General features: G+C 36.5%; 2 protein-coding genes across 2 annotated transcripts; one reads left to right on the top strand and one right to left on the bottom strand.

Annotated features, from left to right (window-relative positions):
* Nucleotides 1-7,184: 7,184 nt before the first annotated feature.
* On the bottom strand, nucleotides 7,185-10,661 carry LOC128228358 (uncharacterized). Its single transcript, XM_052939639.1, has 4 exons — nucleotides 10,236-10,661; nucleotides 9,733-9,877; nucleotides 8,902-9,087; nucleotides 7,185-8,370 (listed from the first exon to the last, which is right to left on the bottom strand). The coding sequence occupies exons 1-4, from the start codon at nucleotides 10,645-10,647 to the stop codon at nucleotides 7,446-7,448; spliced, it is 1,668 nt and encodes a 555-aa protein (XP_052795599.1). The 5' UTR covers nucleotides 10,648-10,661; the 3' UTR covers nucleotides 7,185-7,445.
* A 2,980-nt stretch (nucleotides 10,662-13,641) lies between these two features.
* Nucleotides 13,642-17,792, top strand: LOC128228359 (uncharacterized). Its single transcript, XM_052939640.1, has 4 exons — nucleotides 13,642-13,863; nucleotides 14,730-14,760; nucleotides 14,930-15,054; nucleotides 17,599-17,792. Exons 1-4 carry the CDS (start codon nucleotides 13,777-13,779, stop codon nucleotides 17,656-17,658), a joined length of 303 nt encoding a protein of 100 aa, XP_052795600.1. The 5' UTR covers nucleotides 13,642-13,776; the 3' UTR covers nucleotides 17,659-17,792.
* Nucleotides 17,793-24,491: the final 6,699 nt, after the last annotated feature.

Below are 24,491 nucleotides of genomic sequence, written 5' to 3' on the forward strand. Positions count from 1 at the left end.
AACAATGCTTTCAATATTTTCCACGTTGCATGATAAAATGTGAAGTTAATGCTTTCAGTATTTTCCACGTTGCATGATAAAATGTGAAGTTTAGTATGTTTTATAAAACTTTACACTTTAATTGATAATGAAACCTTAAATTAACATTGAGCTAAATTGTTTATGTTGAAAATGTCATTCGAAAGAATGAACTTCAGCTAGTTCCTAAGAGTAAATTGTGTTACAAAATCATATACAATATGTAAAGCCAAGAATTCACATAACATGCTATTGAAATCCATGTATTACACCATTGACTCTAATTCTTCCGAAGAAACGTGTGTATATTTTGGGTATAATTTAGTTTGTACCGGAGGATTAGCTTAGAAAAAACAGAAAAATAATAACCATTATTTAGTTATCAGCATGCACATTTTTCTCCTGATTATATTGCGCCGACTTGATGCTATGCATCAATGTTTTTCTTGTTTAAAATGTAGCTTCTTAAGAACGTGTCATAACTTCAATTACTCTGTTTCGCCTTATTTTTGTTTATTGGGGAACTTTGATAAAACATTTTCGGTACACGCTGTAGATTAATTACAAAATGATTGAATAAGAGACGTTTTTTACGACAGACGGAATTGTTGGAACAATAGTATTAGTAGTAGCAAATTACTTTCGTGGAAGTGGCGTAAGTGGCGTAAGTCCTATATTTAGGTCAGGTCAAGGTCAGGTCAGTCCTCGCAAGACGCGAGAGTAGCGCAATTTCCATATTTGGTTCAAGGCGATAAACACACGTCATCTAGGTCATATTATAATCAGATTCGCGCGGTCAATTAAAGGACATGTCTAGGTCAAGGTCACTCAAATCTAGATCATATTTCAAGGTCAATATACGTCATTGCTCAAGGTTACCATTCGCACGCTTTGTTTGGTCAAGGATTTGGTAGTGGAGTTATGTTTGCGTCATTAGAGTCAAGGTTGTACTTACGTCATAAATTAAAGCTCAAACAAGTAAAGCTATATATTTAACGTGTATATAAGGACCCATTTTAACATCATGTTCACAGTATGACACAAGCGCAATTAGAATTCACAGAGGAAACTTTAAATTATTTTGAAAAACAAGGATTTTAAACCGTTCAGTGGTTGCCTATTAAGCACCAGATTTACTGCAAACTAGATGAAAAACTTTCCTTAGTGGTAAAGAAAACAAGAAAATCGAGTTGTATTTTATTAAGAAAGGAAACAACTGAAAATAAATATTGAACAATTAAAAACTCTCTGCGACTTGAAAGAAAGTGTTCTTCTGCTGAAGTCGTTTCTCGATGGACAGTGAAGCAAAACCCATGGATGTTACTGATTGTGTAACACGCAGACCCTACAAGTTTTATGAAGAGCGTCTTGCAACATTTGACTATTGGTCTACACAAATTATTTCTGACAAACACTAAATAGCCAAAGCAGGATTTTTTTACACTGGAATTTATGACAAAGTTGTTTGTTTCTCCTGTGATATTGAGTTGTATCAGTGGCAAAAAACTGACAGTCCCTGGGAAGAACACCATAAACGTTCACCAAATTGCCAGTTTCTCAAAGTCATTGGACATTCATCCAACTCAGACGTCGTTGATACATTTAATTCTTCAGGGTTCGACACAAACACATACACTTTGGGTGGTCAACAAAGCTCTCCTCGGTATTGCAGTAAAGCAATGTTTCATGGTTTTAACAAACAATGAACGAGTCCACAGCTCACATCATGAACTCTGACTCTGTTTATGCAAAGAAACAACATCAAAAAACTCAACAGCTTCGTAACTCAGTGAAACGCCAGTCTGAGCTTAATGTGGCTCTCCAGAAACTGAAAATGTATTACAAAGACTGGTTAGGCACTATGAAAACTGGACAGTTGAGAACAAAAACTAAGAAAGTGGTTATTAACATTACAAAACTGTTTCAAGAAGACATTTAAACTTTATGGTTAAAATATGCGTACAAACCATGCTTCAGACAGACATTTTATTATTTTGCTGTAAATGTTTTCCAAAATGTTCCATATTTGCATTTGTATTTCTCTTTTATTATGCTTAAATGTGTTCAATGTTTTATTATCTTGTTACTATTATTTCGCATACATCCGTATGTTTAACTCTGTCATAAATAAAGTTTAATAAACACACGTACATGTTCTGTTTTTAATTCGCAAGGTCATACAACTTCATGTTCTTGTGTATTTATTTTTTAGTAATATCCTTTAGGTGGAAACCAAAACCACTACCATATTTAGTATACGAACCATAGTTTATTTATTTTGTGGCAATATCTGATGACCTAATCTTTATAAGGTCAACGTATCAGACAAACGCCTGAGGGTTAACATTCTTTTCAGCTCTCGCCATCCACGAGCAGCGGGACTGTTGATTTAAAGATCTCTTTCTTCTGGAGTGTTTACACTAATCCTTTAGTTACTGTGTCCACAGCTATTACTGATGGTGATCTGAAATAGTTGATTTAAATACTAAATTGTGGTTTGAGCAGTAGTCCATCACTAGAAACACTAACTGTGGCTTAAAGTCTAATTTTTACGTATACTGATCCCCTACACACATGCAAATAACTTTTTCACATTAGCATCAGAAGCAAAAGACATTATATGGTTTAGCAGGCGAGTAGCTACTCTATTTGCTCGATAAAAAACGAGTAAGTGTTTTTTGCTGAGCATCAATTTAGTACCTTCATTTTTGGAGAGTGACAAATAAGTAATTAAAACAATTCAGAGAAACAAATATCTAATGTGCTGTACAGAGAATAACAACACTCACTTTTTACAAAATCAAATATATAAGAGAATGAAAGAGGTACCAAAGCAAAAAAATAAATCTGATTTCATATATCTGCTATTGGAAGGAACTTTTATTTATGAATTCGATATATAAATGTTTATAACGATACTACATTGGCAGTTAATCTCCATTTATATTAGAATCTTTACTGTGGACGTTACAGCTGGTAAAAGAAATATGAGCTCTTCACTGTATATTCCTACCGCGAAAAGTATTGTGGATTTGTTTCGTCCAAAGCCTTCCAATATTCCAAATGTAGAAAAACAAGAGACACATATTGAGTTAATATCACCAATTAGAAGTATCGTAGATCAAGCAAAAGCAGAAATAGAACGTATAAATAAACCGAAAACACTTGGTCGAGTCATATCTTTGCACGACAGTCAAGCGACAAACACTGAAGTAAACAATCCCGCAATAAAAAAGAAACCAAAGAAGAAGAGGAAGAAGAAACTATATTCATTTGAGAATTTATTGAAACAAGAAAGTAAGAGCAAACATCTCAATTCCAAGTCTAAAAAAGAAAGGAAACACGTTCCAAAGTCAAAAAGGGCATCTGAAATTAACGACATATTGCATAGTTCAATATTTACAATTAGCGTCAGCCAATACAAATGTTTTCTTGCGATAAATGTGATAAAACGTTCGACAGAAAATATAATTTAGAAAGGCATATTCAAGCCAAACATTACCAAGATGATGGAAATATTTATGAAAATAGTAACAGCAGTACGTCGGATATGGAGCAAGACGATGACCCGATGGATCGACTGGTAGATGCAGTATTCGAACAAAACCAATCTCGATACGAAGAAGAGGTACTAGCTTTGATAAATCGAGAACAGATTCCAGAAGAAGAAGCTCGAGATAGAATTTATAAAAACATGAAGAGTACTTATCGCAAAGCACTCGCCAATGTCTTCACGGACAAGATTTTGTGGTTTAATGCACTCAAAGACAATTATTTGTTTCAAGCGATCAAGACAACTGTCGATAGAGCTATTCAGTCAGAAGGTTTTGATAGAGAAGAGGCATGGAAATACGCTGTCAATAAAAGAAAGTTCCTATTCGAAGCACTTCTGGATGATTACAACCCACCAGAACTAACCAATAAATGAACATTCCAAACATGATTTGGCTATGTAAATACATGCTCGTAGATTGTGTTCTGTATTCTTAAGTGTATTGTAGTCATACATTATTTTAATGCTTTAAAATGCATAATCTATACAGTACATGTACAATGTGAAAATTATGTACACTTATAAATACTCCACTTCTAAAATAAAACAGTATAAAATTACAAAATGTGTTTGATTTATTCACTATTCTAAATATGAATGTAGTTTTCCCAAGGACAAGGTCCACCACCAATCAAATATTTTCAATACATGTATCATATACAAAAAAATCAACAACATTATGTATAATAACAATAGTAAATCATGCAAAACAAACATGCAATAAATCGTAGCGGTCCTATTCTTTGTTTTTAACATTATCCAAAAAAAGCACACAACGTCATAGATTAGATTAAATAGTTTTTTATTATCATTGCATTAGTGTAAAAATAACAAAATAAGTAGTTCCTCTCTTTACAAAGCTAGAAATGAGTAGCTGTTCTTTTTACAAAGTTAAAAATGAGTAGTTGCTCCTTTTACAAAGTTAAAAATGAGCAGTGCACTTGTTTCCCGCTTTAAACATTTCAGAACATAAAAGTTGTTATAAAAACCTTGAATTGATTTGTATGACCATGTTAAGGTCATCATGTTCTCGAACCACTTGAACTCTATATTACAGTTGTATAAAAATAAAGTCGATTTCCCGCTTAAACATTTAAAACATGGATGCAGATGATTCGAAGTAGCACATTAAAAAGAAAACACCCTTGAACTAATGTGTATGTTAATGGGTAGGTCACTATGTCCCACAAAACAAACAAAGACTTACCATGAAGGACGAAAGGTGATATTCTCCATAACTGGTTACAATAAAAGATCACCGTGACATTGCTATGACGTATTCCACACTATCACACGTACTCAAATTAAAAATTTCCATCGATTCTCGGCTGTTCCTATATACAAGTTGTTTCCACAAGAGTTTGCGCGCGAAACTAAAAATCAGTACAGTAAGCTGAACTTCGTGATGACCAAGGTATTCGGATACAAAGATGGCATTCGGATACAAAGATATCAAGTTGTGTTATCTGGTTTAAACTTCTAGACATCGTGGTGGTTAATACATAGAGATATTGTGTTTGTTCAAAGCATGGGTGAACTATGGAATGTGTCAAGATTTAAGCGAGTAATGGAATGTGTCTATTTACACCCTAGTATGCGCACAGGAATTTGACTCAGTGTTTGGTCAAAAATGATATATTAAGTCATTATATGACCAAAAACTGACACAAAACAACAATTTCGGCCAAAGACCTGGTCACTTGTACTATCAATAGAGAAAGGACCGGCACTCCAGACGTGCCCAAAATCAGGTAAGTCAATTTTGATCTCCGTTTTCTTTTTCACTACCGTCGGAATCGAAACATTATGTACATTTTTGAAAAGCCCTATCCATAACCTTTGTAATGATATACAACACTTGACACTTTTTCGGAAATAAAAAAAAATCGAGCAAACAATCATTCCTGTCAGTGCGATTTTCCCAGGTCGGAAAAGTTTATAGAACCCAACGTAAAACAGTGTGTCAGAGTCAAGATCATGTAACGTGGCATATAGCGACTATTCATCGACTGTTCCAAACATACAAACAAAGTTTGGTAAATGCAGCAATAAAAACCAACCTTTCTTGTGTTTATCATCCAAAACCAATCAAAACAAATTTACGCTATCTACTTTCTGTCAATATCGGCCATTTATGTTTGCAAGCGCCTGGCTGATGGCCTTGAAGTTGACCTTGTTTTCGATTGGTCGGGCCCAGCGAAAATCCAATCGAAAACAATTTACACCTACCTGTGTTTCAGGATATCATTCAGATGTTAAAATAGAGAGTATTAGTAGCACAAAAGACTTTGGAACACAGACATCTGATAACACTTCGGTTGACTTTATTCACCATATTCTAAAAAACAATGCTACATGTTTTCAATATACTGGTTTCCCAACAGTAGCACTTCTTCACTGGCTTTTTGACTAGATATTGCCTGCAGCTCAAAATACTAAGCTTTGGGATGGTAAATACAAGAACACTCCACGTTCCAACCAAACCCGAGGGGGAAAAAGAACATCACAATCATTATTTATAGAAATGTTACTCTGTTTAGTTAAAATTCGAATGGGATTTGGAAACAAACACCTGTCATACCTGTTTGGTGTATCTAATAGTCATGTCAGTAGAATTTTTATCTCTTGGACCAATTTGTTACACCAGTGTTTAAAGGCTTTAATTATATGGCCTTCAAAAGAAATAGTCAAAGTAAACTTACCCCAATCATTTGCTAGATATCCAAGAACACGTGCAATTATTGATTGTACTGAGTATTTTGTACAAAAGCCATTGAGACCAGCTGCTCAAAAGGCAACATGGTCAAATTATAAGCATTCAAATACATTCAAACAATTAATTGGTATATCTCCATCTGGGGCTATAACATTTATATCTAACATTTACCCTGGTTATATAAGTGATGCCAAAATTGTACAAGTTTCAGGATTTATAGACAATATTGAAGAAGGCGATGATATAATGGCTGATCGAGGTTTTAATATAAGGCACTTGTTACTTCCAAAGAAAGCTACCCTTAATATACCGGCATTTACACATGGAAAATGCCTCAGCAGTAAAGCAATTAAACGTTCAAGATCTATTGCCTCTGTTAGAATTCATGTTGAAAGAGCTATCCGAAGAATGAAGACCTTTAAAATTTTGTCAGGCATAATTCCATTGAAGTTTCGATTTCTGTTGAGGCAAATTACAACAATTGTTGCAGTTGTTAGCAACTTACAGCCATGTCTCGCCTAAAGTATATGCCACATTCCCTTTTTTGCCAAATATGTTTATGAGTATGCATTCTTTATATGTATAAAAATTAAGCATTTTTATGTACATGTGTTTTTATGTCAGGGAATAATGTATACTTTTGTATAAAACCAAAACCCAAAGTGGAAGTATGAAATCAATGTGTATGTACAATACTTATATTTGGTAATAAATATGTGATTACATTCTTGAACCTGAATTTTGAATTTCCACTCAAGCATTAAAACCTACATCTTGTAGGTAAAGTTGGGTACAAGTACACAAAAACAACTGGATCAATTACTCCCTCATTTAATAACTTGCTTTTTTGTCATATCAGAAGATAGATGGACTATACAACAGATGCAAACATCGAACAATGTTTAATGGTGTTTATATATCAATTATGGTACAAAAGCTAATGCAGAGAGAGACTTGTATGTTTCATTATGAATATGTTATTCAATAACACATTAATACAAATATGAATTTTGTTCATTTAAAGATTGCTCCAATTGTATTTGAAATGTAGAACAAATCAATATTTAACAATAACAGTTGTAATAAAACTGTTATGCTGTCTACATGAGATGAACACATACAAGGCATTTGTCTTTCAATTTGTACAGCATATGTTTTTCAAAAGTGGAAAGTATGCATCAACTTTAACAATTTATTTTTAGAATTATTCCAAAATGACTCATCAAAGTTAACTGTTATGGAACAAATGCCTTTGTGTGTGTACCCAACCAACACACATTTTGTGAGGCCAGTAACTCCCATTTGTCCTTGTACTTGGTTAAAATATGTATGTGAACGCCTCAATGTTAAATTATTGTTTTCATCTTCAACACAGACATTTGAAAGTTTCAAGGCATTTTTAGGGTGAAAACACTTATATTTATACATACACTTTATTTCAATCAAAAATTTCCCGCATATTTTGCAATCAATTATTCCATCTGGTGAACAAGCTAAAATTGGGTCTTCATTAGAAACAACTAGCCCAGGCACTTTTACAGAACAATGTTTATGTTTAAACCTATGTGTCTTTATAAAAATGTCACGGGCTTTATTTTCAAATCGCTGTCCAAATAATATGGAGTCTGGTATAGAGTGTTCTGCAAACACTGAATTTTTTTGTAAAGCAATTGCTGTTCGATTTAAATCAGTTGAATTTGTAATTTTATGAAAATTGGATGCAGTTAATAGTACTTTTCTCATCCGATGACAGTTATTATTTTTTGATTGACCTCTGGTTAATTGTTCAATTTGCCCACATTCATTCTCTGAATAAGTAAGATAATAATACATAAATATATTAGAACAGTTACAAGATATATTTTCACATTTATGTTCCTTCATAAATTGTTCAGCTCTTTCCATTGGTGTTTTGACGCTCAGAGGTGATGAAGTACAATTCTTTTCATATGAGCAGTCATACATGGCACGTAATCCGCAGGCTGTTGGTTGAAAAGTTTTCACTTTTTCATGTAAATCGTTAGGATCAGGCACTGGATACTCGCCAGACAATGGCGAATACAGTGACATTGCTGTCTGTGTGCTGCAAACAGGAAACAAAAACCTTAACTATAGGCAAGTAAGAAAAGTATGAAATGTTAAGGTCATTGTCTTAAGATGGGGCTTGTTGGCAGTTTATTTCCATCTTTAAAAATTCATCTATTTATAACTTATTGATTGGGTTTCAGACAGGGGTGAGGGATGTTAATCTAATATGTTATAGCCTTTAATATTCCATTAAATCACAGTACATCAGTGTCTAGTTAATAGGGGAGCATTTCTTGGTACATGTAGTATTATGCAGATAATTTTCAGTTAATATAAGTATTGGAAAAAATAATTTGTGTGTACACACGTTTATCAAAAAAACATACAATGCAGGTCAAAATATTTTTTCCAATTCTTATATTAACTCAAAATAGGTACTTAGCCTGTGCCCATCACTAATACAGACACAGCCTGGTTATTTTTAGAAAACATTTTGTTCACCTATTACCTCTGACTCAATTTCATATGGTGGGAGCTAAATATAGCACTTATCTAAGTAAATTAACTAAAGACAAATGAAATATACCTGGTCTCCACCATAATTGAAGTATCTAGTTGTGAGGCAGGAATAGGTTTGCCAAGTTGATCGGCCTGAGAAGCACGCCGAACCCACATACATGGCTCTGAAGTATAGCTGGTCTTCTTGAAGTCTTGTACAAAGTCATGGATTTCGAAGAGGGTTGCCACAACATGTCGACATAATCCATCAATGCTATTAAAAAGCAATGGTATTAAGATGAACAGCCACAAAACATCCATGCCTAAACAAACTTATATATAAATATGTGGCATCAAATTATATCTTATAATTTGGAGTGGGTTTATATAAGAGTATCAATAAGTAAGCTATGATAAAATATGATCTAAAATAACAAATTAAATATTAGATTATATCTATGGATGTTTTTTGTATATCTCAACTTCATGGTACTGAACTGTTATACAGATCAGGGAATACAAATTATCCAGGGCCAGATATCTAAGTTGGTAGATAATTTTTGTGCACAGGATGTCCTGGGTTCAATCTCCAGACGGGCTGCAAACTTTTCTGAGTATGTGAGAAATTGTGTCCAACAAGGGACCGTGGTCAGTACCCTGCATGTCAGGGAGACTGCACTGCAGTTTAACAAATATAGCCAGTGGATATATGGTCCAGCAAGTTAGAGGGAATCTATGTCACAGTTCTATTAATTGAATATATCAGTTATCCAGGGCTGATTAGCTCAGTTGGTAGAGCATACAACTTCCCAAGAACAGGTCCCTGGTCCGATTCCCAGGACAGGCCACATACGTTTATGCATCTGTGACAAGTATTAAACATGAAGTGTAGTTAAGAAAGAGTAAATTAGACCATTACCCTCCTTTGCAACTGCAATAAGCAGATTGAATGGATCCCTCGTCACTGCTCTTCATCATGATCCAACAGCTGTAGTATCCTCTCTTGGATATTGGATCTTTATCATTCGTCCGGGGTTTCACATTGGCTTTCACGGCAACAAAGGCTGCAACAAAGAATAAAACATACATTTTATGCATCAATGATTCAATATGCTGCTGAATTGTTTTTACTTGCAATGATAGCATAACAATTAATTAAGCGTCTGATAAAACAATTGAAAACTAACCTTTGCTGTTAAACTTCATGATATTAATTTATTTGCACACATGAAATTTTTATGTTATTTAAAACATAACTTGTTTCAAAATGGTGGTAAATGTACATGCATAATGACAAGATTTTTATCATCATCATCATCATCATCATCATCATCATCATCATCATCATCATCATCATAATCATCATCATCGTCATTATCAAAGTACAGTATATAAAACAACTACATACTGGCAGAGTCTTACCAGTATTGGGATATGACACCGTCTCAATACCTCGTGTATAGCCATCTCGGAACATAGAATATCCCTCAAGCTGGTGATATGCCCTTAGGGAGGCGTGATCATAGTTATTGAAAGTAATTAAGTAATTGTAAATGTCAAAAATTGACAGAACTGGCACGATAGACAGATCGTGAGTCCCAGACAGCCGTTGTTGAGACACAAGGCACATGCCATTCAGCATCAGCTTCTGACAGACAACTTCAGGCCGATCTTCTAATAATCCGTCGGGATCAACTTCAATCCTCAGCTCTTCTGCCAAACTACAGAGTTCTACTAACGCAGGTTTCCTAGAATCACTAAATGTGACACCCCTTTCTCTCAAATAACGCTGTAAGTCGGCAACAGAACGGCTACGAAACAGAACAGTACTCATTTTGATAAATGCAAATGGCGGTTGTATTTGTACCGGCATCACGTGACCAAATTATTGGAAAAACCCCAAGTGAGTCATTTCCGGGTCACGACTATTGTTCAATGGCTAGATTGTTGAGAAAATCAAATGCGAAAGATCTTTTTTCGGATTTCATGCTCTATACACCAGTATTTATGTTTGTGCGGTTGAATAGTGTCTCATCATGCCTAATAAGAGAATAAACATCTATAATAATTTATTATTTAGGATTCATTGCTATTACACTACGAAATGGTTCGTGGCGATCGTTCTCGTCCTTGTAATTTGTATTGCGTTTGTATTTATATTTACACCAATAGTTCATTATTTTATTCAAGAGTTGTTAAAAAAATCAGTAATCCTTTCTTAACCATTCTGTAAATAGAACGACGCGACTGTAACCGGAAACATTTATTCAAATGTCACGTCACAATAACGCGGGAAAATATCAACCACTTGCAATCACTTTTTAACGTAAAATTAAGACACATATTGCAAAAGTCCATTTAAGATATAATAAATTAAGACTTTCCAAAATGTTGATTTTATATTTTACGGGACCTGCTGACACAGTACAAGCAATAAGAGGATCAATAGAAATTAGTTTTCATGTATATTGTTATGCGATGAATGGTGATCCGAACATATCCGAAGATGTTGCGTTCATCGGTTGATAAACGCAATTGCCGAAAGGCATTTCATTTAAGGAATCGAAGTTGAGGTGTAAATAATTAATGATTAAAATTCGACTTTTCGCATTATTAGGGGTATGGAGGACTCCACCAGCATTTTGAACTGCGTCATTGCATACCATACCCCAATGAAATGCAAAATGTCGAATTTTAATACTTATATTTACATTTATTTAAATGTACATTTCTGCTAAAATAAATAGATTATTTAAGAGCATTTTCTCATTTTTCTTTCTCTTGTTGTTCTCAACGGTGGGTAACAGCTACAATAACCTAAAGCTATAAAAAATGAATGCGTAGAAAGAATAATTCCTTATTCATGGGTATAATTTCTATATTTTCAAGAAAAAGTATATTTTAACAACGTATTATAACTGTTTTACAGCTAGAAAAATACAACTGGATTTATGAAAATTTAACAATAACAAGACAAATACAATAATATCGCCACCTACAAAGTTCTCATTATATCTCGCGATAATACGCGATACTAGCGTTTGTTAGTCTCGAATTTTCAAATTGGAGAGAAATTCCAGTCAATTTACTTGTTGATCGTTATGTTGAAGGATTAGTTGGTGTGAACTATTTTGGAATACGGTGTTGAAAAATCAGCAAGTGCATTGTCAATTCTTCTGAAGTAAACATCGGATGAGACGACAGTGGCGGTGGGTAGGGTAACGTGTTTAGTAATAGGAATTTTCGCGGAATGAAAGGCAGAGGACGCGAGAGGACTTAGTGTTGAACTGAGCTCTTTCTTCTGGACGTTGCTTGGTGAACTACAATATGTTATTTTTTCATTTACTCGCTGTCATGGTTTGTTAGATGCTTTATTTTTACCAAATGTCAATTCCAAATTCCGAAATTAATCTTTATCATTGTCATTTAATATTTCTTCAACTGTTCCATCTATCATAAAATCAAAATCTACATTAAAATCAATCAAATTATCGTTGCTCATTTTGTTTTAACTGCTTTACTTCAGATTTTAATTTTGCAGGTTGCCAATAATTTTACTACGATTTCATTGAAAAAAATAGTTCCGTAGTAAATATGTCCCGCCCATTAGTATTATTGCGCCCAATGACAGGACAGAAGTATCGGACTAATGCACGTGATTTCGATGGGAAATGCCATTGCACTTTATACAAAAATAAAGTGAAATTGATAAACAACAAGCATCGTTAAGAAATGAAGTGTTAATGTAAATATTATTATTTTAACTAATGGAATGAAAAAAACGTCACGATATGATCTTAATGAGATTGGTCACTAATTAAAGGGCAATAACTCTGGTGGCACTGATCCAATTCATATCAGTTCTACGAAGTTTTAGCTCCAAAATGACAACTTGTGCTCATTTTCTCTCATTTAATATAAGGCAACAACTTAAATACAAGTACATCTGTCTTATACATGTGATATACCCTTCATCGTAAACGTTGCAATAATTTCAGTCTATCAGTTATAAAAATATTTATTTGAGACCAATCATTTTTGGAGCGCGCTTTGGCAAACACGAGCGCATCAAACTCCTGACGTACGTATATACGTATAGGATTTCTCGGGTAGTTAAATCTTAATGATTAAGAATGGGCGGAGTAGGCGTAGCATAACAACTTCAGATCATCTAACTGACTTGCGTTGGCATTAATATACTGTATCGGTTGTCCAACGACAGCGCAATTAGATGAGTTAAATGCTTTCACCACATGACCTTCTGAGTCCCACATCAAACGATTTGCAAGACATAAATAACATTCTATTAATTAATTATCCTGAGATTCGTTACAGGTGCCAATCTGGTGTACAGTCCCTTTAAAGAGACATGGTTATATGTTGCAAGACTTGTCGCGGCGAGACTGATATTATAGTTATTGAGCCCACGCCAATACAAAGGCTTGACAATTGTGACGGAAATTATATCAAGAAATGTTTATACTCGTCTGAACATTGTTGTAAACAAGAAATATTTCCTACTCTTTGAAGCGTTTACTCCCACAAAGGAAAAGGAAATAAATTCCGCAGTACCTCCAACTTGCTTCAACATTTATCATAAATCACAAAATTAAAAAGCCATACAATACTATAATATACGCATTCTCACATAATTTACACATTCCTTGACATCTTGATAAAGAAACTGTTCTGCTTTGGTTTCATCCTTTTGTGTTTCGTTCCTTCTTCGTGTGGGATGCTAAACTCTAGCTTTAAATTTTCATTTAAGAAGGAAGTGAAACTATAATTATTTATGAACCATTTTTATTGTTTTATTATGCATTTGTCATACGCGGAACATATTTGCCAATACATAGTGTCCGTATACCCTTTATATGGTTTAGCTCAGAGAAATTGTATTCATTATATTATCATTTCTTAATTTCGCAATATTATCATTCTAGTACACCAGAATTTTTTTAAAATGGGCGACGTAAATTCATCAAGAAGGTTTTTAAGGTTATTCATATGGATATGTATTGTAATCTCATTTGTTCAAACGGTCACCATGGTAAGTTTTTTTCTAATTTCATTTTCATTTAAGAGTCAGAAATATATAGGGGATATTATAATAGGTCGCTTTTGTGCTCCTGTAGACTTGAAACAGGTCGTCAGAAATGCGTCCTATCGTAATATTCTTTTTCCGTTTATGCAACATGTGATTCGTTCCATGTTTTAACGCACTGTTAAAGTTATAACAAACGCAATTTACACTTTCCGGAAATGACATCATCAAACAATCGCATTTAAGTTGAGGCGTATTATCATAATATAAACACAAATCAGTAGTATAATTCTTTTGGAACAGTTGCCTTAGTATTTACAGTACGTTCCTGAAACAATATGAAATTAATTCATGTGTAAATATCGTAAAACCCTGTATCATCATCAATGTGTAAAAGGCAGCCATCAACATCCGGCACTAGCATGCAGTGGCGTCTCTAGCGGTGTGTGTGTGGGGGGGGGGGGGCACACGGGTCGGTGCCCGCACAAGTTGGCCGGCAAATAAACCATAAAAATTAATAAAAAAACAACATATATACAATGTGTATTTGACTGATACCAATTTTGATCGTAATATAAGAAGTATATTCAGAAACACATAAGAATCGCTTGCAAAAAGGTGTCGTTCAAGAATAATACGTGAGTCTTTGATAAAGTTCAAACGCTAATGATGACTTTCCCTTCTATAATGCTAATAATGTCATGGACTAATGAAATATCAAAACTTATGCCACAATATCAGCAGTGAATAACTGAATATGAAAAAAATAGTTTTTGTTATAAGTGGCCAAATTAACTTGTGTTTTGACCATAAATGCAGAAATATTATGATTTCTAACTGCTTATTAAAGAAAGTACAATGGGTATTTTCAGGCAGAGACAATGTGCGTACAGACACCGTGCAGTAAGTGCCTTCGTATCGAATGTTCGAACTGTTGAGTACACACTAGAGTTTATAGGATTATATCTAATAAAAATACAGATGTTGAATACCAAAATTAAAACTATGCTTATATACATCTTATATGTATAAACTTAATTTAAATTTAATTGAGCACGTCTATATTTATTAGAATGGGGATACTGTTGCGACGAAAGTGGGAACACAACAGTTTCAGAACTGCCCTGTTGTTGTAATTCAACGGCCGTTGGTCTTTCAACGCAATGCATAAGCCATTCAACGAGCGGAATGTTGGGGGTGAGTTCATTAATCGTTTCCTAATCTTATTCTTTTATATTGATTATTTTATGATTTTGAATCATGTTGCGTAAGATTGAGTGAAATATCATTTTTAAGTAACATACCCCAAATTGACAGTGGGCGTTGACAGTGTTACACCTACCATTACTGTTTACAGGCTTGTGCTAGGGGGCGTGGGGGCGGGGTGTTGACAGTGTTACATTTACCAATCGGTTTACAGGCTTGTGCTAGGGTAGAGGGTGGCCGTTTACAGTGTTACACTTACCAATTCTGTTTACAGGCTTGTGCTAGGGTGTGTATGTGTGGGGGGAGGCATTGACAGTATTACACTCACCATTACTATTTACATGCTTCAGCTAGGACGGCGGGGCCTTGACAGGGTTACACTTACCATGACTGTTTACAGGCGTGTGCTTAGGTTGGGGGGGGGGAGGGCACTGACTGTGTTACACCTACCATTACTGTTTACAGGCTTGTGCTAGGGTGGTGGGGGCGGGGTGTTGACTGTGTTACATTTACCATTCTGTTTACAGGCTTGTGCTAGGGTAGAGGGTGGCCGTTTAGGGTGTTACACTTACCAATCTGTTTACAGGCTTGTGCTAGGATAGAGGGTGGCCGTTTACAGCGCTACACTTACCAATCTGTTTACAGGCTTGTGCTAGGGTTGAGGGTGGCCGTTTACAGTGTTACACTTACCAATCTGTTTACAGGCTTGTGCTAGGGTAGAGGATGGCCGTTTACAGTGTTACACTTACCAATCTGTTTACAGGCTTGTGCTAGGGTAGAGGGTGGCCGTTTACAGTGTTACACTTACCAATCTGTTTACAGGCTTGTGCTAGGGTAGAGGATGGCCGTTTACAGTGTTACACTTACCAATTCTGTTTACAGGCTTGTGCTAGGGTGTGTATGTGTGTGGGGGGGGGCATTGACAGTATTACACTCACCATTACTATTTACATGCTTCAGCTAGGATGGTGGGGCCTTGACAGGGTTACACTTACCATGACTGTTTACAGGCGTGTGCTTAGGTTGGGGGGGGGGGGGCACTGACTGTGTTAAACTTACCATTACTGTTTACAGGCTTGTGCTAAGGTGTGAAGGGCGTTTACTGTGTTACATTTAATATTCCTGTTTACAGTCTTGTGCTTCTGTCTGGGGGGGGGGGGGTGGCGGGCGTTGACTGTGTTACACTTACCATTACTGTTTACAGATTTCTGCTAGTGTGTGTGTGGGGGGGGGGGGGCGTTGACTGTGTAACACTTACCATTGCTTTTTACAGGTTTGCGCTAGGGTTGACAGTGTTTCATTTACCATTCCTGTTTACTGGCTTGTGCTAGGTTTAGGGCGTTGAGGGTTTTACACTTTCCATTACTGTCTACAAGCTTGTGCTAGGGTGGGGTTGGGGGCGTTGCCAGTGATAATCTTACAATTCCTGTTTACAGGTTTGTGCTAGGGCTGGGGGATGTTAACTGTGTTACATTTACCATTTCTGTTTACAGGCTTGTGCTAGATTGTGTGTGTGTGTGTGGGGGGGGGGGGTTGTTGATAGTGTTAAACCTACCATTACTGTGTGTTAGGGTAGAGGGTGGCAGTTGACAGTGTTACCACTTACTAATTCTGTTTACAGGCTTGTGCTAGGAGGAGGGGGGGGGGCGTTGTCGATGTAACAATAACCATTAATATTTACAGGCTTGTGCTAGGGTGGGGGATTTGAGATTGTTACACTTACCATGACTGTTTACTGGCTTGTGTTAGGGTGGGGGGGGGCGTTGATAGTGTAACACTTACCATGACTGTTTACAGGCTCGTGCTAGGGTGGAGGTGGGGGCGTTGACAGTGGTACACTTACCATGACTGTTTACAGGCTTGTGCTAAGGTTGGGGGCGTCGACAGTGTTACACTTAACATGACTGTTTACAGATTTGTGCTAGGGGGCGTTGACAGTGTTACACTTAACATGACTGTTTACAGATTTGTGCTAGGGGGCGTCGACAGTGTTACACTTAACATGACTGTTTACAGATTTGTGCTAGGGGGCGTTGACAGGGTTACAATTACCATGACTGTTTACAGGTTCGTGCTAGGGGGCGTTGACAGTGTTACACTTACCATGACTGTTTACAGATTGTGCTAGGGTGGAGGTGGGGTGTTGACAGTGTTACACTTACCATGATTGTTTACAGGCTTGTGCTAGGGTGGGGGCGTTGATAGTGTTACACTTACCATGAATGTTTACAGGCTTGTGCTAGGGTGGAGGTGGGAGAGTTGACAGTGTTACACTTACCATTACTGGTTACAGGCTTGTGCTCGGGGGCATTGACAGTGTTACACTTACAATTACTGTTTACAGGCTTGTGCTAGGGTTGGGGTCGTTGACAGTGTTAAACTAACCATTACTGTTTACAGACTTGTGCTAGGTGGAATATTGACACTGTTGAACCATTACTGTCAATAAAGTATCTATGTGACATAACCTGCTTATTTTATCCTTGAGAATGCATGTTTTTCATTGTCCTAAAGACAAATTCTTTTCTTTTACAGATTGGGTTGTTCTCATTGCCGATCTGGTTGTCGTCGCTTACCATGCTGACTTCAGCCTAGGCGAGAGGCTTCTACGGTCCGATGAAGTAAAGGAAGAGGACATAGGTTGGCTTACATTTCCAACTGTTCGTGTACTTGTGTATATGTACTTGAAAAACTGTTTTAACTTAAGTAAATAAATACTTTGAATATTTGTTACGTGGATTGCATTTACAGAAATATCTAAGCATGTATAATTCTAACCAAATGATAGAAAATAATTAATCTAATCATAATTCTGACCATGATGTTTTGAATATGCAGTGTATTATTTGAAATTGTAGCAATGTCATTTAAAATAAATATTAAAGCAAATAACACTTTTGATCTAATCCAGATTAAACCCGGCATAAAATCTTAACATTAAAACAAATGCCTGGATGAAATGGCAAACTTATGCGAATATACAATACACACGATACCTTAGGTCAGTGTACATACGATACCTTAGGCCAGTGTACATACGGTATCTTAGGTCAATGTACATACGATACCTTAGGTCAATGTACATACGATACCTTAGGTCAGTGTACATACGATACCTTAGGTCAATGTACATACGATACCTTAGGTCAATGTACATAAGGTACTTAAGGTCAATGTTCACACGATATCTTAGGCATATGTACACACGATACCCTAGGTCAATGTGCACACGATACCTTAGGTCAGTGTACATACGATACCTTAGGTCAATCTACATACGATACCATGGGTCAATGAACACACGATACCTAAGGTCAGTGTACACACGATACCTTAGGTCAATGTACATACGATACCTAAGGTTAATGTACACACGACACCTAACTTTAGTGTACACACGACACTTTAGGTCAATGTACATACGATACCTTAGGTCAATGTACACACGATACACTAGGTCAGTGTACACACGATACACTAGGTCAGTGTACATACGGTACCTTAGGTCAATGTACACACGATACCCTAGGTCAGTGTACACACGATACCTAAGGTTAGTGTACACACGATACTTTAGGTAAATGTACACACAATACCTTAGCTCAATGAACATATGGTACATTAGTGCAGTGTACATACGATACCTTAGGTCAATGTACAAACGATACCTGTGGTCAATAAACATACGATTCCTTAGGTCAATGTACATACGGTACCTTAGGGCAGTGTACATACGATACCCAAGGTAGATGTACACACGATACATACGATACCTTAGGTCAGTGTAGATACGGTACCTTAGTCAATTTACAAACGATTCCTTAGGTCAGTGTACATACGATACCTTAGGTCAATCTACACACGATACCTTAGCTCAAAGTACACACGATACCTTAGGTTAATGTTCACACGATACCTTAGGTCAGTGTACATACGATACCTTAGGTAAATGTACCTACGATACCTTAGGTCAGTGTACACACGATACCCTAGGTCAGTGTACATACGATACCTTAGGTCAAAGTACATACGATTCCTTAGGTCAGTGTACATACGATACCCTAGGTCAGTGTACATACAATATCTTAGGTCAATGTACAAACGATACCTTAGGTAAATGTACATACGATACCATAGGTCAGTGTACACAAAATATCTCAGGTCAGTGTACACACGATACCGTAGGTAAATGTACATACGATATCTTAGGTCAATGTACATATGATACCTTAGGTCAGTGTACATACGATACCTTAGGTCAGTGTACATACGGTACCTCAGGTCTGTGTACATACGGTACCTTAGGTCAATGTACATACGGTACCTTAGGTCAATGGACACACGATACCTTAGGTCAACGTACACACGATACATTAGGTCAATGAACATACGATACAATTATCGGCTCTTCAATACAAACGTATACTTTCAAATATGTTCGTAACAATAACTTCTAAGGTTCAGAATATTTAATTAATAGTATATACAGTTATACTATAAAAAAGTATTTTGGGTTTAGTGGGATTCGAACCCACGCCGGTAAAGTCAAGAAAAGATTAGAAAACAACCGGCTACTCCACACGGCCACCGGGACTAGAACAAAAGTGGAGGATATGCTGACCCAGCACCATAGCCGTAATTAATTTCAATCGCGATATAAACGCTAATAAAGATTGTGGTCTTCAAAGAAAAGTAAATATCAAAATTTGATGAAGGTTCTAGCTTTTGGTATTTTTGTTTTAACACTCCTTATGATTTGCCACACTTTATTTCCTTATTTAAACAAGTGCACTTTACAAACCATGAGCGAGTCACTCTAAAGCCATTTAATTCCGCGTACCAAACATGAGGATTTAACCTCTTCTTTTTCCTTCCAGGTCGTTGAATTTAAAACTGAAACTGGTATTATTATAAACGCCCTTACAGAAGGCAAACCTTTGTGCATCGGAGCCCTTCTCTTGGCTTGATGTATTCTATTTAAGTCGATCAGATAAACGAACACATCTTATCGACAATAAATTATGGACCTTTTTTAAACGGCAGACATTAATTTTTCTATTGTACGATCGCTTTTATTTATTACGCACACCACTAAACAAGCGACCGTTGGGAGAAGAAAAACGCAACATTTGTTACGATCATATTAGCATATTGGGAAAATGTTTTTTGTGAACTAATTTTTGTCTTGCTAAATAAAAAAGACAGATCCGGTAGTAAAGAGCGATCTTGAAAAAAAGAAATGCGTCGCGCTACGACCAAACATAGATACCTTCCCCTTTAAAGAGTCTCTTTCACGATTTTATAAGGTTCGACATCTAAAAGAATAATGTAAGTAAAGCTATTGAAAATTGAATGACCTGAGACTATCTTGAATTTACAAACTTTTGTTCAAATGATTATCTGCATGTTTCTCTTTGGTGTTTGTTTATAAAAGTAAGAAAAGAAACCTATACATTTTTTAAACAAGTCCCTTTGATAGACAATTTATAAGTTTGCTGAAAAAGCCAGAATATTTTCACATTTACAGCCTACGAATGTCGTGGAATTCCTGATTGCAAGGTCTAGACGACTAAAGCAAAACTGGCAATCAAATCATGCTAATTTTAGATTTGTAATCTGCCTCAGTAATCTGTATTCACCATTCATTTAACTTACAGATGATCGTCACATAGCTTGGACTCTGAAATATGGCCCTTCGGTCTTTTGATATTGTTTAAAAAGTAATAATTTGTCATTTCAATTACTATTCTAAAACTTAACTTGAAAATTATAGAATATATTTGGTAAACATATCCAAAAACCCTCCAAACCACATTGCCCTAGACAAATGTTTCCTATAATAATTGACCAAATCGTGTACAGTATACTCTGTCAGAAAGCTGAAAACTTGAAACTACTTGAAAAACAGATTGTTTATGATCATTCCTGTTACAATACTTAATAATTAGACGATATGCGCAGACTCAACACTGAAAATGCAAATTGCAAAACAATAGAGGTTCGAAAACTACCAAAATATCCCCCCTTAAACACGTTAAAAACTGACTTAAATGCAACCTTTGCGCATGCGTAGCTTGGAATATCATCCCTACCGTTCTGAAATTATTCAGACGCGAATTAATCCGTGTAGTGTATAGCTCCCTCAGGTAGTGTATGAGGTTCTCAAGTACTGTATGGTTTCTTCTAGTAGTGTATGATTACATCTAGTAGTGTATGATTTCCTCTAGTAGTGTATAATTCAATCTAGTAGTGTATGGTTTCCTCAAGTAGTGTATGATTTCCTCTTGTAGTGTATGGTTTCCTCAAGTAGTGTTTGATTTCATCAAGCAATGTATGGTTTCCTCTAGTAGTGTATGATTTCATCCAGTAGTGAATGGTTACCGCTAGTAGTGTATTGTTTCCTCTAGTAGTGTATGATTTCATCTAGTAGTGTTTGGTTTCCTCAAGCAGGGTATGGTTTCTTCTAGTAGTGTATGATATCATCTAGAATTATATAGTTTCTTCTAGTAGTGTATGATTTCATATAATAGTGTACGGTTTCCTCAAGTAGTGTATGATTTCCTTTGGTAGTGTAAGGGTCCCTCTAAAAGTGTATGTGTCGCTCCAGTAGTGTATGGTTCCTTATAGTAGTGTATGGTTTCCTCCAGAAGTGTATATTTCATTTCAGTAGTGTATGTTTTTTCAGTAGTATAAGGTTCCCTATAGTAGTGTATGGTTCTCTCCAGTAGTGTATGGTTCCTTCAAGTAGTGTATGGTTCCATATAGTAGTGTATGGTTCCCTCAAGTAGTGTGTGGTTCCCTCAAGTAGTGTATGGTTTCCACCAGTAGTGTATGGTTCCCTATAGTAGAGTTTGGTTCTTTTCAGTAGTGTATTGATTCTTTCAGTGGTGTATGGTTCCCTATAGTAGTGTATTGTTCCCTCTAGTAGTGTATGGTTCCCTATAGTAGAGTATGATTCTTTTCAGTAGTGTATGGTTACTTTCTGTAGTGCATGGTTTCCTCTAGTAGTGTATGATTCCTCCAGTAGTGTATGGTTCCCTCCAGTAGTGTATGTTTTCTTCCATTAGTGTATGATTTCCTCTATTAGTGTATGGGTCGTCCAGAAGTGAATGTGTCCCTCCAGTAGGGTATGTTTCCCTCCAGTAAGGCATGGTTTCTTCAATAAGTGTAAGGTTCCCTCAAGTACTTAATTGTTCTTTCAAGTAGTGTATTGTTCCCTCTAGGTATGTATGCTTCTTTCAAGTACTGAATTGCTCCCTCAAGGCTTCCCTCTAGTGGTGTATGTTTCCCTCTGGTAGTGTACGATTCCCTCTAGTAGTGTATGTTTCCTAAAGTAGTGAATGGTTGCCTCGCGTAGTGTATGTTTCCCTCAAGTACTTAATTGTTCGTTCGAGTAGTGTCTTGTTCCCTTAAGTAATGCATGGTTCCCACAAGATTTCCCTCAAGTAGTGCATGTTTCCCTCTGGTAGTGTATGATTCCCTCCAGTAGTGTAATGTTTCCTCAAGTAGTGTATGTGTCCCACTAATAGTGTATGGTTCCCTCTACTGGTGTATGGTTCTCCGTAGTGGTGTATGTTTCCCTCAAGTAGTGTTTGATTCCCTATAGTAGTGTATGGTTTCCTCTAGTAGTTTTTGTGTCCCTCCAGTAGTGTAAGGTATCCTCAAGTAGTGTATTGTCCCACTAGTAGTGTGTGGTTCTCTCTAGTAGTGTATGTGCCCCACTAGTAGTGTATGGTTCCGTCTAGTAGGTTTTGTGTCCCTCCAGTAGTGTAAGGTTTCCTCAAGTAGTGTATGTGTCCCACTAGTAGTGTATGGTTCTCTCTAGTAGTGTATGTGTCCCACTAGTAGTGTATGGTTCCCTCTAGTAGTATATTGGTCCCTCTTGTAGTGTATGTTTCCCTCAAGTACTTAATTGTTCGTTCGGGTATTGTAATGTTCCCTTTAGTAATGCCGGCTCCCCTCTAGTTATGTATATTTCCTTCAAGTACTGAATTGTTCCCTCAAGATTTCCCTCAAGTAGTGCATGGTTTCCTCTGGTAGTGTATGATTCCCTCCAGTAGTGTAATGTTTCCTCAAGTAGTGTATGTGTCCCACTAGTAGTGTATGGTTCCCTCTACTAGTGTATGGTTCTCCGTAGTGGTGTATGTTTTCCTCAAGTAGTTATTGATTCCCTATAGTAGTGTATGGTTTCCTCTAGTAGTTTATGTGTCCCTCCAGTAGTATAAGGTTTCCTCAAGTAGTGTATGTGTCCCACTAGTAGTGTATGGCTCTCTCTAGTAGTGTATGTGTCCCACTAGTAGTGTATGGTTACCTCTAGTAGTGTTTGTGTCTCTCCAGTAGTGTAAGGTTTCCTCAAGTATGGTATAAGTTCCACTAGTAGTGTATGGTTCTCTCTAGTAGTGTATGGTTCCCTCTAGTAGTATATTGGTCCCTCTGGTAGTGTATGTTTCCCTTTAGTAGTGTATTGTTCCCTCTGGTAGTGTATGGTTCCCTTTAATAGTGTATTGTCCCCTCTAGTAGTGTATGTGTCCCTCCAGTAGTATAAGGTTTCCTATAGTAGTGTATGGTTCCCTCTAGTAGTGTATGGTTCCCTTTAGTGGTGTATGTGTCCCTCCAGTAGTGTAAGGTTTCCTCAAGCAGTGTATTGTGTGTGCATAAATTGTAACTTGTTGTATCTGCGATTGAAGGGCGGCTTTATTTGACGCTATTAATGTGAGGTCATCGGTTAGCTTAATATTTAACGTTTTTAGAGTGCCGATACATAAGTCTCGAGGAGAACCTTCAAGATCATACAGAAGTTTGCCTATAAATAATAAATAGAGTCATGTGGATAATATACAACCCTGCCGAACCCCCTGAAGAACCGGGAATGGCGCTGATGAAACTCCGTTCACAAATGCGTAGCTATGGATGGCCGTGTAGCAGCTAATTAGTGTTCGCAGATTTGTGCCGCGTATTCCAAAATTCATAAGTATGATGAAAAATGTGGGATAAAGAACATTGTCGAAAGCACCGGAAGTGTCAAGCATTACAACATATGACTTCGGTCAGTATTCATAGTTGGTTGCAATAGATTCATGTCGCGTAAATGGTGCTGTAAGTGACCAAAGACCTTTTTGATATAAGTTTTGTTTGCTATGTTCTGTGAACCAAAGTTAGAGGCGTTCATGAAGTATTCTTTGAAATAATTTATAAATAACAGGTAACAACGTGATATACCTGTAACTCCTACACAAATTCTTTGGTTTGCTATTTTTGTGTATAGGAATTAAAACTCCTTTTTACAGCCGTTTGGAACGTGTAATGCTTCCAGCATAAGCATAAATAATGCTTGTATGTGCGACCTCAGAGAATGTCCTACGAGTATTAAGAGTTCACTAACTATTTTGTCATTACCCGGTGCCATTGTTTATTTAGGTAACGTAGTG

Source organism: Mya arenaria, chromosome 3, assembly GCF_026914265.1.
Source record: "Mya arenaria isolate MELC-2E11 chromosome 3, ASM2691426v1".
In the NCBI taxonomy this organism is placed as follows: domain Eukaryota; kingdom Metazoa; phylum Mollusca; class Bivalvia; order Myida; family Myidae; genus Mya; species Mya arenaria.